Below are 15,980 nucleotides of genomic sequence, written 5' to 3' on the forward strand. Positions count from 1 at the left end.
GGTTAGACTAGATGATCTTGCAGGTCCCTTCCAACCTTGTGATTCCATGATTCTATGATTCAAATTTGTCTCAGCATTGCTCAGCCTCTAAGACAGCAGCCTCCTGTTTGGGCCCTCAGAGCAGCTCCCAGGAACAATGTGGGTGAGTAGTGCTGGCAGGTGAAGAGTCCACAGCTCCCATCTTTGTGTCAAAGCAGAGTGACCAACTGTATCTGCACATACTGGAGAGTTGGAAACTGGTCCGTAAGAGAACAGAAGTTACTGTCAGATTACTGGGAGTGACTGGAGGCTGCTTCCAAAATGTGAGAACTGCGTTCTTCATATGTGCATTGTTTAGCCAGTGCAAGGGAGAATTTGGGCAACAGAAGCCATTCTGCAGCCTTGCCTGCTGCTTCACTCTACCTTTCTCATCCCTATCCCCACAGACCAGACAGGGCTGACTCCTGGATCCCAAGCCAAGGTGAGCCAAAGGACTTACCCTGAGCTACCTCAAGCCTGCCTGCCTGTAGAAGGAGCTGATGGCCAGTTCCTGGTGCCGTGGGAGCCTGAAGTCCCCTTGCATCAGCTATGAGGTGGTGCAGGACTCGCTGCTGTGGCTCCAGATGTGTCACAAAGCCCCAGGCTGCTCCCAAGGCATAGCCATTATGAAGAAGCAGCTCCAGCCAATTGGCACTGGCTTATCCTAATCTCTGTGTCCTCCTATGGGACAGCGTATCTTCCCTGGTACTCCTGAGCCCATCTCCCCCCTCGATCCCCAGGGAGGCTCCCATAGACAAAGCTCTTCAGCATAAGTAAATAAACTTATTTATTTTGAAAAATAAAGAATTTTTTTTAAAGAGAAGGGGCAATGCTGAGAGTGGCCCTTCCTCTCCTTACAGGCAGTTTGGATGGGCTTAGAGACAGAGATACTTGTTGTCTAGGGCATCCATCACATCTCCCATCAGACTGTGTGGACCTTCTTGTCAGTTGGTATGGCTACCGCATCCTGGGCATGGTGCAAGTGGCATGATTTCTTGGAGCCACGGACAGGGTCACTGCAGGGCTGTAACGATGAGCTGCGGTAGGTGGTGGTGTTCTCTTGTGCTCTACAGAATGTGTCGGTGCTCAGTCGAGTTAGAGAGCTCTCTTACTTTCTTGTAGCATCAGAATAGTCCTCTTTATTGTTTTTAACATACATCTTATATGCCATTCACTTACAAGCAAGACATTCCTGTTCCTTTAACAGTTCTTGTAATCTCCTAATTGGTTCTAACTTCTCCCAGACAACAGTGATAAAGGATGAAAGCTTTATTGAAAGTAACAGCATTAACAGTGCATATCAAAAGATCCTGCTGTCCACATTTGGATGCAAACAGACAATGCTTGCCCTTTGTCTCATGCTCTGGTCTTCCGGGGCTTCACAGTGATAAGGTGTACCAAACAGTCTGATAAGGTCTTTGCTGACTTGTTTATGGTTACATCTTCCCCTACGATGTTAAACTGGCAGGTGGGGGGCTGCTGCACTCTGCATGGGTGCTCCAGACCCTCTTGAGTCCCCTCGGGCACGTCTTCCACCAGGGCCACCACCTGTGTCTTTTGGGGCCTGCCTCAGTACAATCTTCCTTGGTCCAGTCCTCAGACGGAGCAGTCACATATGTGCAGGTGGACTCTGTCTCCGAGGACTCTGATGGATGCCGGGTACGATTACGAGGGAGGCGGAACCACAGACACTCCAGCTTTTTGGCGCGGATGTGCAGCTCCAGTTTCTCACGCTCCTCCTCGGACAGGAACAAAGCCTCCCGGCTATAGAAGTAGGTGGGAATCGGGCGGGATCCTGGTGCCCTGGCCGCACGCCTGATCCGGTCACGATCGAGGGGGTACTTCTTCTTGAGTGTGCCGTCTGGGGCACCCTGTGTTTGCTGCAAACGTTGCAGCAGTTCTATGGACTTCCGCACTCTCACAGGGAAGAATCGAAGCTTTATCTCCAGGCATTTTCTGGCTATGTGCATGGAGATCTTTCTGGATCGTGCCTGACTGAGACACAGTTTTGAGATGACGGTAGCCACTGCACTGTGTCTCTGGCATCTGATACATTTAGTGTCAGCTACACACAGGCCTGTGATGTCCGTTTGAGTGTAGCTGTCCTTTAGCAGCACTACTTTGGCTGTGCCAGGCTGGCAGCCAGGCAGCCCTGACAGCCTCTGGTCCGCCTTACTGCAGGGGCGCAATGGTTCACGCCGAGGGCTGCTCTGCTTGGTGGCTGCCTGTCTCTCAGCACCTGCAAAACAGGGAGAGGCCCTGAGCCACACTGGGCTGGGGGCTCTGGGGATGCTCTGGGCCAGGCATGTCCAATCCATGACCAGCAGGTCTTAGGTAGCCTGCCACATCTGTTACCACAAGGCCCGGCCCAGCCCTGAGCATGCACCCACCACGGCCCAGGCAGGATCAGATGCCCATGCCCTGGGCTCATCTGGCCAGGATGCACTGTACCAGGTTCTGGGCCATGGCTCAGTTGCTCCCAGAGGCTGGGCCCGGCCTGCCTGGGGATGCATACTCCTGGGCAAGCCTGGGGCTCAGGCTGACCCTCAGAGGACTCACCTGGCTCTGGTGCCACTGCTCTCTGCCACCATCTCCTCCACCGCAAGCGTCGTCTGCCAGCCTGTGGGCACGCGGACATGGCACAGTTACACTCCTGAGGGGTCCCACAGACCCTGCCCTGACTCACCCAGCACAAGTCCCCTAGCCACTAGTCTGCCCCTCTCTCAAATCTCCCCTACCTGTATGTTTTTGTTCACGGTGAACAAGAAGATTCCGGCCACCAAAAACATGAGGCCGTAAAGAAGGACAAGGGTAACAAGGATAAAGAGAGAGCTGCCAACAACCATTGCTAAACGCCGGTCGTGACCGCAACAGCAGAGGTGAGACCACCGCTCTGAACTCAGAACTGAGTCCAACTGTGTTGACATCACAGAACTGCCTACCCACCCCGGAACCGTGACACATTGTGAGACAGGAGCCTGGGTGGGGCACTCTGCCTCCTGCTGTCCACCCCGTGCCTGCACACAATTCACTCTGGCCTCCATCTTGTTATGAGGGCTCCTCTGAGATGGCAGCAGTTGAGGTCCATCTGCCACTGATTTGTCTTCCCAGTAGCCTAATCTCTTCCATTTCATCTCCACATTTCCCAAGGATTCCTCCGGCATATCTTATGTTGCTCTGCACGCAACTTCCCATCACTACCAAGGCCAACAAACCATATCCCCAAGAGACACATCTACGCATTTCTTGAACACCCCTGGGATGGTGTTTCCAGTACCTCCCTGTGTGGCCCAGCCTGTTCCAGTGCCATTCTTGATCTTCGCCGTTCTTTCAAAGAATACATTTTCCCGCGTCCAACCTGACCTCCTTTGGTGCAGTTTAGGGCTGTTCCTTCTCATCGTGTTGCTGCTACCTGGGAGAAGAGGCCAACCCTCACCTTGCTACAACCTCCCTTCTGGTCGTAGTAGAGAGTAGGGGGAGGAGGAGAGGGGGTGTTTCTGTCTCCATCAGGAAGGGAATAGAAGATAAAGAGGTGTCCCTAAAGAGCAGTCATGAGCAAGTCGACAGCCTAAGGGTGACAGTCAGAGACCAAGGCATCAAAGGGAGTCTTGTGGTGAGTGTCTACTGCAGGTCACCAGATCAGCCAGAGCCTGTCGATGAGGCCTTCTACCTCCAGCTACAGGAGGTGTTGCAGTCGCAAGTGCATGTCCTGCTTGGGGACCTGCAGCAGGTTGTAAATGGCCTGTGCCTGTACTTGTGCCCTTGCGCCCTAATGCAGGGCGCTCTTCCACAAGTTTCCCAAACCCGTCTGACAAGCATCTGTTGTGTACAAGTTATTTCGGCACCTCTCACATCAAATTTTTGTCCTGCAATCTTACATCAAATGACCCTCCTTCTCCACACTGAAACAAAGCCTCTTCGCTGCCTTTCCTTTTGCCTCCCCTAATGGTTTCAAGGCTGCAGCCAGAGCGGCAGTAAGTTATTCCATAGAGGCCATAACTCTACCACCTTAGCCACCAAAGCAGAGCTGGCATCACTGCTCGTCTGTTTTACCTTTTCTAACAGTTCTGCCACTGTGTCTGTACACAGCATTTGCAACAAAATTGCCCACGTTTTTGTATTTGCCTGCTCTATCACTAGTGCTCTCAGCATCATTTCCTTAGTTTCTGCAGTAAGTGGGTTCTGACATCAGCGCTTCTGTTAACTGGTCAGTGAAGTTCCCAAACAACTTTCTTTTGCTTTGCTTAATAGAAACATAACACTGCTGTTGTTTCTCTGGTGGCACTAATTGCAATGCAACTTTTGCACACCGCATACTCTCCCCTAAAACTGCTGCAGGAAAGGTCATTTGAACATGAGTGGTACTATAGGGCCCAGTCCCCATTAGCATTTCCACGGTAATTGCATTGAGAGGGTCCCCCATCGGTCTCTGTACCTGAGCAATAGTCCCACATTCCACACACCACTTTTTTTTATTTTTTTCAAATATTAATTGTGACAGTCTATATATTACCCGGGCAATTTGCTTTATACCCTCTGGCACCATAACATTAGAGGACCATATCCATTGCAGAACCTGCCTGGCTTCAAACCGTAACCCATTTTCTGCAACTGTATTTCGTAGCTGCTACAGCAGTTTCCAATCAAAACTAACATATCGGGCCACCTGGCCCTCACCTTGTTGTTGCTGAACCACAGGGAGTGCACTGTTGGATAACTCCCCCACCACACCCCATTCACCTCCTAGCACTGCGTCCCGCAAATTATCTAACCATTCCCCCCCCGCCCCGGGAATTTAATTGCAGCCACCCCCTGCCCTCGCCCGCCGCTCCTGCTCAGGTGGATATGCATCCGTGGGGTGAGGAGGGCTCATCCGGGACAGCTGGCGGCATGACCGGGGCAGTAGGCGCCGTCGCAGGATCCGGCGTGCCAGACGCCGCGGCAGGATGGGGCACCGAGACCTCAGGGACGCTCGGCGAGGATGGTGGGGGGAGAGATCGAACAGGGACCGCGGACCGGCCCCGAACGTCGTATCCGACAAGACTGACGCCTTCCCGTCGGCTCCCGCGCTTAGGACCTGCACGGCGTGCTGAGCGGTGGAGCGTTCCTATGGTAACGTTTCCATTAACGACGGCACGACAGGCTGGTCCGCCGCTGCACCATTTCCTCCATGTCCCCCCAGGTCGCCTTCCAGAAGTCAGGGCCCGGCACAAGCATGTAGCCAGCAGCCCTGACAGGACCAGCTGCTGAAGCTCCTGGTCCGCCTTACTGCAGGGGCACAATGGTTCACGCTGCGGGCTGCCCTGCTTGGTGGCTGCCTGTCTCTCAGCACCTGCAAAACAGGGAGAGGCCCTGAGCCATGCTGGGCCGTGGGCTCTGGGGATGCTCTGGGCCAGGCATGTCCAATTCACGGCCTGCAGGCCTTAGGTAGCCTGCCACATCTGTTACCACAGATGGGCTCCTGCCCCTCATCACCCGCAGGTACATCCATAAGATGTACCAAAGAGTCTCATAAACTCTTTGCTGACTTGTTCGTGGCTACATCTTCCCCCACTACGTTATACTGGCAGGTGGGGAGCTGCTGCAGTCTGCATGGGTGATCCAGAGCCTTTTGGAGTCTCCTCGGGCACGTCTTCCACCAGGGCCACCACCTGTGTCTTTCAGGGCCTGCCTCAGTAGAGTCTTCCTTGGTCCACTCCTCAGATGGTGCAGTCACATATGTGCAGGTGGACACTTTTTCCGAGGACTCTGATGGATGCCATGTACGATAACAAGGGAGGCGGAACCACAGACACTCCAGCATCCTGGTGCAGATGTGCAGGTCCAGTTTCTCACGCTCCTCGTACAGTAACAAAGCCTCCCAGCTATAAAAGTATGTGGGAATTGGGCGGGATCGTGGTGCCCTTGCCGCACGCCTGGTCCGGTCACGATCGAGGGGGTACTTCTTCTTGAGTGTGCAGTCTGGGGCACTCTGTGTTTGCTGCAAATGTTGCAGCAGTTCTATGGACTTCCGCACTGCCACAGGGAAGAATCGAAGCTTTATCTCCAGGCATTTTCTGGCTGTGTGCATGGAGATCTTCCTGGATCGTGCCTGACTGAGACACAGTTTTGAGATGACGGTAGCCACTGCACTGTGTCTCTGGCATCTGATACGTTTAGTGTCAGCTATACACAGGCCAGTGATGTCTGTTTGAGCGCAGCCGTCCTGTTGCAGCGCTACTTTGGCTGTGCCAGGCTTGCAGCCAGGCAGCCCTGACAGGACCAGCTGCTGAAGCTCCTGGTCCGCCTTACTGCAGGGGCACAATGGATCACGCTGCGGGCTGCTCTGCTTGGTGGCTGCCTGTCTCTCAGAACCTGCAAAACATGGGGAGGCCCTGAGCCATGCTGGGCCGGGGGCTCTGGGGATGCTCTGGGCTAGGCATGTCCAATTCATCGCCTGCAGGCCTTAGGTAGCCTGCCACATCTGTTACCACAGAGGGGCTCCTGCCCCTCCTCACCCACAGGTACACTCATAAGGTGTACCAAAGAGTCTCATAAGCTCTTTGCTGACTTATTCCTGGTTACATCTTCCCCCACTACGTTATACGGGCAGGTGGGGATCTGCTGCAGTCTGCATGGGTGCTCCAGAGCCTCTTGAGTCCCCTCAGGCACGTCTTAGACGAGGGCCGCCGCCAGTGTCTTTCAGGGCCTGCGTCAGTACAGTCCTCCTTGGTCCAGTCCTCAGATGGTGCAGTCGCATATGTGCAGGTGGACACTTTTTCCGAGGACTCTGATGGATGCCATGTACAATAACAAGGGATGCGGAACCACAGACACTCCAGTTTCCTGGTGCAGATGTGCAGGTCCAGTTTCTCACGCTCCTCCTTGTACAGGAACAAAGCCTCCCAGCTATGTAAGTACGTGGGAATTGGGCGGGATCGTGGTGCCCTGGCCGCACGCCTGATCAGGTCAAGATCGAGGGGGTACTTCTTCTTGAGTGTGTAGACTGGGGCACCCTGTGTTTGCTATAAACGTTGCAGCAGTTCTATGGACTTTCACACTGCCACAGGGAAGAATCGAAGCTTTTTCTCCAGGCATTTTCCGGCTTTGTGCATGGAGATCTTCCTGGATCGTGCCTGACTGAGACACAGTTTTGAGATGACGGTAGCCACTGCACTGTGTCTCTGGCATCTGATACGTTTAGTGTCAGCTACACACAGGCCTGTGATGTCCGTTTGAGCGCAGCCGTCTTTTTGCAGCGCTACTTTGGCTGTGCCAGGCTTGCAGCCAGGAAGTCCCTCACAAGACCAGTTGCTGGAGCTCCTGGTCCGCCTTACTGCAGGGGCACAATGGTTCACGCTGCAGGCTGCTCTGCTTGGTGGCTGCCTGTCTCTCAGAACCTGCAAAACAGGGGAGGCCCTGAGCCATGCTGGGCTGGGGGCTCAGGGGATGCTCTGGGCTAGGCATGTCCAATTCACGGCCTGCAGGCCTTAGGTAGCCTGCCACAACTGTTACCACAGACTGGATCCAGCCCCTCCTCACCCACAGGTATACCCATAAGGTGTACCAAAGAGTCTCATAAGCTCTTTGCTGACTTGTTACTAGTTACATCTTCCCCCACGACGTTATAGTGGCAGGTTGGGAGCTGCTGCAGTCTGCATGGGTGCTCCAGATCCTCTTGAGTCCCCTTGGGCACGTCTTCCACAAGGGCCACCGCCTGTGTCTTTCAGGGCCGGCCTCAGTACAGTCCTCCTTGGTCCAGTCCTCAGATGGTGCAGTCACATATGTGCAGCTGGACACGATTTCCAAGGACTCTGATGGATGCCGTGTACGAAAACAAGGGAGGCGGAAGCACAGACACTCCAGCTTCCTGGTGCAGATGTGCAGCTCCAGTTTCTCACGCTCCTCCTTGTACAGGAACAAAGCCTCCCGGCTATAGAAGTACGTGGGAATCAGGCGGGATCGTGGTTCCCTGTCCGCATGCCTGATCCGGTCAAGATCGACGGCGTACTTCTTCTTGAGTGTGTAAACTGGGGCACCCTGTGTTAGTTGTAAACGTTGCAGCAGTTCTATGGACTTCCGCACTGCCACAGGGAAGAATCGAAGCTTTATCTCCAGGCATTTTCTGGCTGTATGCATGGAGATCTTCCTGGATCGTGCCTGACTGAGACACAGTTTTGAGATGACGGTAGCCAAAGCACTGTGTCTATGGCATCTGATATGTTTCGTGTCAGCTACGCACAGGCCTGTGATGTTCGTTTGAGTGCAGCCGTCCTTTTGCAGCGCTATTTTGGCTGTGCGAGGCTTGCAGACAGACAGCCCTGAAAGGACCAGCTGCTGAAGCTCCTGGTCCGCCTTACTGCAGGGGCACAATGGTTCACGCTGCGGGCTGCTCTGCTTGGTGGCTGCCTGTCTCTCAGAACTTGCAAAACAGGGAGAGGCCCTGAGCCATGCTGGGCCGGAGGCTTTGGGGATGCTCTGGGCTAGGCATGTCCAATTCACCGCCTGCAGGCCTTAGGTAGCCTGCCACATCTGTTACCACAGATGTGCTTCTGCCCCTCCTCACCCACAGGTACACCCATACGGTGTACCAAAGAGTCTCATAAGCTTTTTGCTGACTTGTTCGTGGTTACATGTTCCCCCACGATGTTATACTGGCAGGTGGGGAGCTGCTGCAGTCTGCATGGGTGCTCCAGAGCCTCTTGAGTCCCCTCAGGCATGTCTTCCACCAGGGCCACCGCCTGTGTCTTTCAGGGCCTGCCTCAGTACAGTCCTCCTTGATCCAGTCCTCAGATGGTGCAGTCACATATGTGCACGTGGACTCTGTCTCCGAGGACTCTGATGGATGCCATGTACGATAACAAGGGAGGCGGAACCACAGACACTCCAGCTACCTGGTGCAGATGTGCAGGTCCAGTTTCTCACGCTCCTCCTTGCACAGGAACAAAGCCTCCCGGCTATAGAAGTACGTGGGAATCGGGCGGGATCGAAGTGCCCTGTCTGCACGCCTGATCCGGTCAAGATCGACGGGGTACTTCTTCTGGAGTGTGTAGACTGGGGCACCCTGTGTTAGCTGTAAACGTTGCAGCAGTTCTATGGACTTCCGCACTGCCACAGGGAAGAATCGAAGCTTTATCTCCAGGCATTTTCTAGCTGTGTGCATGGAGATCTTCCTGGATCGTGCCTGACTGAGACACAGTTTTGAGATGACAGTAGCCACTGCACTGTGTCTCTGGCATCTGATACGTTTAGTGTCAGCTATACACAGGCCAGTGATGTCTGTTTGAGCGCAGCCGTCCTGTTGCAGCGCTACTTTGGCTGTGCCAGGCTTGCAGCCAGGCAGCCCTGACAGGACCAGCTGCTGAAGCTCCTGGTCCGCCTTACTGCAGGGGCACAATGGATCACGCTGCGGGCTGCTCTGCTTGGTGGCTGCCTGTCTCTCAGAACCTGCAAAACATGGGGAGGCCCTGAGCCATGCTGGGCCGGGGGCTCTGGGGATGCTCTGGGCTAGGCATGTCCAATTCACCGCCTGCAGGCCTTAGGTAGCCTGCCACATCTGTTACCACAGATGGGCTCCTGCCCCTCCTCACCCACAGGTACACCCATAAGGTGTACCAAAGAGTCTCATAAGCTCTTTGCTGACTTATTCCTGGTTACATCTTCCCCCACTATGTTATACGGGCAGGTGGGGATCTGCTGCAGTCTGCATGGGTGCTCCAGAGCCTCTTGAGTCCCCTCGGGCACGTCTGCCACCAGGGCCACCACCTGTGTCTTTCAAGGCCAGCCTCAGTACAGTCCTCCTTGGTCCAGTCCACAGATGGTGCAGTCACATATGTGCAGGTGGACACTTTTTCCGAGGACTCTGATGGATGCCATGTACAATAACAAGGGATGCGGAACCACAGACACTCCAGTTTCCTGGTGCAGATGTGCAGGTCCAGTTTCTCACGCTCCTCCTTGTACAGGAACAAAGCCTCCCAGCTATGTAAGTACGTGGGAATTGGGCGGGATCGTGGTGCCCTGGCCGCACGCCTGATCAGGTCAAGATCGAGGGGGTACTTCTTCTTGAGTGTGTAGACTGGGGCACCCTGTGTTTGCTATAAACGTTGCAGCAGTTCTATGGACTTTCACACTGCCACAGGGAAGAATCGAAGCTTTTTCTCCAGGCATTTTCCGGCTTTGTGCATGGAGATCTTCCTGGATCGTGCCTGACTGAGACATAGTTTTGAGATGGTAGCCACTGCACTGTGTCTCTGGCATCTGATACGTTTAGTGTCAGCTACACACAGGCCTGTGATGTCCGTTTGAGCGCAGCCGTCTTTTTGCAGCGCTACTTTGGCTGTGCCAGGCTTGCAGCCAGGAAGTCCCTCACAAGACCAGTTGCTGGAGCTCCTGGTCTGCCTTACTGCAGGGGCACAATGGTTCACGCTGCAGGCTGCTCTGCTTGGTGGCTGCCTGTCTCTCAGAACCTGCAAAACAGGGGAGGCCCTGAGCCATGCTGGGCTGGGGGCTCTGGGGATGCTCTGGGCCAGGCATGTCCAATCCACGGCCTGCAGGCCTTAGGTAGCCTGCCACAACTGTTACCACAGACTGGATCCAGCCCCTCCTCACCCACAGGTACACCCATAAGGTGTACCAAAGAGTCTCATAAGCTCTTTGCTGACTTGTTACCAGTTACATCTTCCCCCACGACGTTATACTGGCAGGTGGGGAGCTGCTGCAGTCTGCATGGGTGCTCTAAAGCCTCTTGAGTCCCCTTGGGCACGTCTTCCACAAGGGCCACCGCCTGTGTCTTTCAGGGCCAGCCTCAGTACAGTCCTCCTTGGTCCAATCCACAGATGGTGCAGTCACATATGTGCACGTGGACTCTTTCTCCGAGGACTCTGATGGATGCCATGTACGATAACAAGGGAGGCGGAACCACAAACACTCCAGCTTCCTGGTGCAGATGTGCAGGTCCAGTTTCTCACGCTCCTCCTTGCACAGGAACAAAGCCTCCCGGCTATAGAAGTACGTGGGAATCAGGCGGGATCTTGGTGCCCTGTCCGCACGCCTGATCCGGTCAAGAACGAGGGGGTACTTCTTCTGGAGTGTGTAGACTGGGGCACCCTGTGTTAGCTGTAAACGTTGCAGCAGTTCTATGGACTTCCGCACTGCCACAGGGAAGAATCGAAGCTTTATCTCCAGGCATTTTCTGGCTGTGTGCATGGAGATCTTCCTGGATCGTGCCTGACTGAGATACAGTTTTGAGATGACGGTAGCGAAAGCACTGTGTCTATGGCATCAGATATGTTTAGTGTCAGCTGCACACAGTCCTGTGATGTCCGTTTGAGCGCAGCCATCTTTTAGAAGCGCTACTTTGGCTGTGCCAGGCTAGCAGCCAGGCAGCCCTGACAGGACCAGCTGCTGAAGCTCCTGTTCTGCCTGACTGCAGGGGCACAATGGTTCACGCTGCGGGCTGCTCTGCTTGGTGGCTGCCTGTTTCTCAGCATGTGCAAAACAGGGTGCGGCCCTCAGCCTTGCTGGGCCGGGGGCTCAGGGGATGCTCTGGGCCAGGCATGTCCAATCCACGGCCTGCAGGCCTTAGGTAGCCTGCCACAACTGTTACCACAGACTGGATCCAGCCCCTCCTCACCCACAGGTATACCCATAAGGTGTACCAAAGAGTCTCATAAGCTCTTTGCTGACTTGTTACTAGTTACATCTTCCCCCACGACGTTATAGTGGCAGGTGGGGAGCTGCTGCAGTCTGCATGGGTGCTCCAGATCCTCTTGAGTCCCCTTGGGCACGTCTTCCACAAGGGCCACCGCCTGTGTCTTTCAGGGCCGGCCTCAGTACAGTCCTCCTTGGTCCAGTCCACAGATGGTGCAGTCACATATTTGCACGTGGACACGATTTCCGAGGACTCTGATGGATGCCATGTACGATAACAAGGGAGGCGGAACCACAAACACTCCAGCTTCCTGGTGCAGATGTGCAGCTCCAGTTTCTCACGCTCCTCCTCGTACAGGAACAAAGCCTCCCGGCTATAGAAGTACATGGGAATCAAGTGGGATCTTGGTGCCCTCTCCGCACGCCTGATCCGGTCAAGATCGAGGGGGTACTTCTTCTTGAGTGTGTAGACTGGGGCACCCCGTGTTAGCTGTAAACGTTGCAGCAGTTCTATGGACTTTCGCACTGCCACAGGGAAGAATCGAAGCTTTATCTCCAGGCATTTGTGAAAGACAGAACTGGTTTTCTTTTGTTGTCTCAAAGCTTGCTTCATGAGGCCTTCCTGATGATGAGACTCTGACTGACAACTGATAAGTATCCTGAAGGACGGATGGTGGGTGTCATTGTGCCATAGTGTTTCTGCTTACGACCGCAAAGATAAGCAGAAATGGGAAGAGCAGTCTTTCTCAGGGGTGCTGCTCGAAGGAGTGGACCACTGCAGAAGGCGATAACGCTTGTGTCCGGCAACGGAGACCCCCCTCTTCCTTCCTTGCTGGCCCATCTGTGGCCAGGAATGTCACAAAAGCTGGTTGTAAATCATCTTTCGAGAAGTGTTTGCCTGTTTGTTTGGAAGTTTGGTATTTCCCCCAAAAATGCTGAGCTGCAATTCTCAGACTTCGAAGAGGAAAAATTCCCACCGAAATGGGGGATAAAAGGCCCTCGCTAAACTGGGGACTTGGGAGACAAACTCCCAAAGACACCTTTGACGGAGAATTCCCTGAGGGGAAAACTTTGTCGGAAGAACCCCGGGACCGGCTTGCTGCGGAGCTCCCTGGCTGTCTCCCATCCCCCGCGGTGATCAGACGAGTTCCTGAGATCCACGGACCTATTGTGTACCTCGCTGGACCCACGGTGGTGACTATATCTCTTTTGCTATCTGCAAAGACTCCTTGCTTATATTTCCTACTTTCCCTATCGCCTACCTTCCCTTCCCCGTCTCCCTAAAAACGGCTAGGACTTTAATAAACTGGTTGGACCAACATTTGAACCGTTGCTTCTTAATCTCATGCCGGGTATATACACGAAAGAACCTTGCCTCCCTCTTGTAAATTGGAGCGAGACAGCATTTTGTCGCTGTCTGCATGGAGATCTTCCTGGATCGTGCCTGACTGAGACACAGTTTTGAGATGACGGTAGCCACTGCACTGTGTCTCTGGCATCTGATACGTTTAGTGTCAGCTACACACAGGCCTGCGATGTCCGTTTGAGCGCAGCTGTCCTTTTGCAGCGCTACTTTGGCTGTGCCAGAATTGCAGCCAGGCAGCCCTGACAGGACCAGCTGCTGAAGCTCCTGGTCCTCCTTACTGCAGGGGCACAATGGTTCAAGCTGCGGGCTGCTCTGCTTGGTGGCTGCCTGTCTCTCAGAACCTGCAAATCAGGAAGAGGCCCTGAGCCATGCTGGCCTGGGGGCTCTGGGGATGCTCAGCGACAGGCCTGTCCAATTCACGGCCTGCAGGCCTTAGGTAGCCTGCCACATCTGTTACCACAGATGGGCTCTTGCCCCTCCTCACCCACAGGTACACCCATAACGTGTACCAAAGAGTCTCATAAGCTCTTTGCTGACTTATTCCTGGTTACATCTTCCCCCACTACGTTATACTGGCAGGTGGGGAGCTGCTGCAGTCTGCATGGGTGCTCCAGAGCCTCTTGAGTCCCCTTGGGCACGTCTTCCACAAGGGCCACCGCCTGTGTCTTTCAAGGCCAGCCTCAGTACAGTCCTCCTTGGTCCAATCCACAGATGGTGCAGTCACATATGTGCACGTGGACTCTTTCTCCGAGGACTCTGATGGATGCCATGTACGATTACAAGGGAGGCGGAACCACAAACACTCCAGCTTCCTGGTGCAGATGTGCAGGTCCAGTTTCTCACGCTCCTCCTTGCACAGGAACAAAGCCTCCCGGCTATAGAAGTACGTGGGAATCAGGTGGGATCTTGGTGCCCTGTCCGCACGCCTGATCCGGTCAAGATCGAGGGGGTACTTCTTCTTGAGTGTGTAGACTGGGGCACCCCGTGTTAGCTGTAAACGTTGCAGCAGTTCTATGGACTTCCGCACTGCCACAGGGAAGAATCGAAGCTTTATCTCCAGGCAATTTCTGGCTGTCTGCATGGAGATCTTCCTGGATCGTGCCTGACTGAGACACAGTTTTGAGATGACGGTAGCCACTGCACTGTGTCTCTGGCATCTGATACGTTTAGTGTCAGCTACACACAGGCCTGTGATGTCCGTTTGAGCGCAGCCGTCTTTTAGAAGCGCTACTTTGGCTGTGCCAGGCTTGCAGCCAGGCAGCCCGGACAGGACCAGCTGCTGAAGCTCCTGGTCCGCCTTTCTGCAGGGGCACAATGGTTCAAGCTGCGGGCTGCTCCGCTTGGTGGCTGCCTGTCTCTCAGCACCTGCAAAACAGGGAGAGGCCCTGAGCCATGCTGGCCTGGGGGCTCTGGGGATGCTCAGCGACAGGCATGTCCAATTCACGGCCTGCAGGCCTTAGGTAGCCTGCCACATCTGTTACCACAGATGGGCTCCTGCCCCTCCTCACCCACAGGTACACCCATAAGGTGTACCAAAGAGTCTCATAAGCTCTTTGCTGACTTATTCCTGGTTACATCTTCCCCCACTACGTTATACTGGCAGGTGGGGAGCTTTGCTCCTAACCTTTGCTGACTCCTTGGTGCAGCTCTGTTGGGGCTCCTGCTGCTTCTTCCTGAGAAGTTCCTGTGCCTCAGCCTGACCCTGGAAAAATGGAAATACAAACACTGTGAGATTCCCAGGAGGACTCACATTCTGGGGAAGCAGAAGCAGTGGCAGGCATGGCACCAGAAGCTTCTGTGAGATCTCAGATTGGGACTCTCGCACTGTTTCAGCTCATGCTTCTTAAGCATGCTGCCTGTCATGCCGTCACCCTTGTCCTGTAGAAGGGGGCTCAGATGGTGCTGCAGCAGAAGCTCAGTCTGCCCTGGCTTGTAAAGCTCTGGCAGGACACAGAGGCATTGCCTTCTCCCTCCTGCTGCTGGGAGAGTAATAGCCATTTGGGTAAGGCCTTCAGGTGCACTTCCAGGCTATTTTATGCCACATGCATGCCCAGGGCTTTGTGGGCTCCAGCTCTCCACACGATCCAGGGTGTTGCAGACTGCAACCGGCTGTAAAGAAGGACAAGGGTAACAAGGATAAACAGAGAGCTGCCAACAACCTTTGCTAAACGCCGGTCATGACCGCAACAGCAGAGGTGAGACCACCGCTCTGAACTCGGAACTGAGTTCAACTGTGTTGACATCACTAAGCTGCCTACCTACTCCGGAACCACCCTTGCCTGCACACACTTCACTCTGGCCTGCATCTTGTTATGAGGGCTCCTCTGAGATGGCAGCAGTTGAGGTCCATCTGCCACTGATTTGTCTTCCCAGTAGCCTAATCTCTTCCATTTCATCTCCATATTTTCCAAGGATTCCTCCTGCATATCTTATATTGCCCTGCATGCAACTTCCCAATTGCCACCACGTCACTAGCAAGGCCAACAAACCATATCCCCAAGAGAGACATCTACACATTTCTTGAACACCACAGGGATGGTGATTCCAGTACTTCCCTGTGTGTCCTTTTGATCGCCGAAGTCGCCCGACTCGGAGCCGTCCTGGACCGATCAGCAGCGACTGACCGTGTGGTTCAAGGGGGATTTCGGGCGTTTCCTTCAAGCAGGGAACCCCCGGGATGAGGAGAAGCCCGGCAGCTCTCACGGGAGCAGCTGACGCAGCCGCTGACGCAGCGTGTGGGCGTTGCCCGGCAACGGCTGGAGATTTATACGGGCACAAGGAAGGCAGCGGCTGGCCGCTGCCCACGAGAGACGGACAGGAGGAGTCAGGGTTCTTGCACCGCCTGACTTCCTGTTTCAGTGCTGCTGAGTCTTCTGCTTTGACGCTGTTGCTCCCCGGCGGAAGGCTGCTGCCAGAAATACTGAGGAGGCCCAGACAAGGGTTCCAAGCTCTCAGAAACGGGAGG

The 15,980-nt window shown here is 54.4% G+C and overlaps 2 protein-coding genes across 2 annotated transcripts; both read right to left on the minus strand.

Annotated features, from left to right (window-relative positions):
• Positions 1-791: 791 nt before the first annotated feature.
• Positions 792-4,771, minus strand: LOC146753946 (uncharacterized). The gene is made up of 3 exons (XM_085528498.1): positions 3,296-4,771; positions 2,578-2,638; positions 792-2,257 (listed from the first exon to the last, which is right to left on the minus strand). The coding sequence occupies exons 1-3, from the start codon at positions 3,359-3,361 to the stop codon at positions 1,467-1,469; spliced, it is 918 nt and encodes a 305-aa protein (XP_085384624.1). The 5' UTR covers positions 3,362-4,771; the 3' UTR covers positions 792-1,466.
• Positions 4,772-13,566: 8,795 nt separating this feature from the next.
• Positions 13,567-15,278, minus strand: LOC146753947 (uncharacterized). The gene is made up of 4 exons (XM_085530068.1): positions 15,058-15,278; positions 14,766-14,893; positions 14,650-14,717; positions 13,567-14,380 (listed from the first exon to the last, which is right to left on the minus strand). Exons 1-4 carry the CDS (start codon positions 15,256-15,258, stop codon positions 13,578-13,580), a joined length of 1,200 nt encoding a protein of 399 aa, XP_085386194.1. The 5' UTR covers positions 15,259-15,278; the 3' UTR covers positions 13,567-13,577.
• Between the last annotated feature and the right edge of the window lie 702 nt (positions 15,279-15,980).

This window comes from Coturnix japonica, chromosome Z (genome assembly GCF_054131305.1).
Source record: "Coturnix japonica strain WE chromosome Z, WE-NBRP24, whole genome shotgun sequence".
Lineage (NCBI taxonomy): Eukaryota > Metazoa > Chordata > Aves > Galliformes > Phasianidae > Coturnix > Coturnix japonica.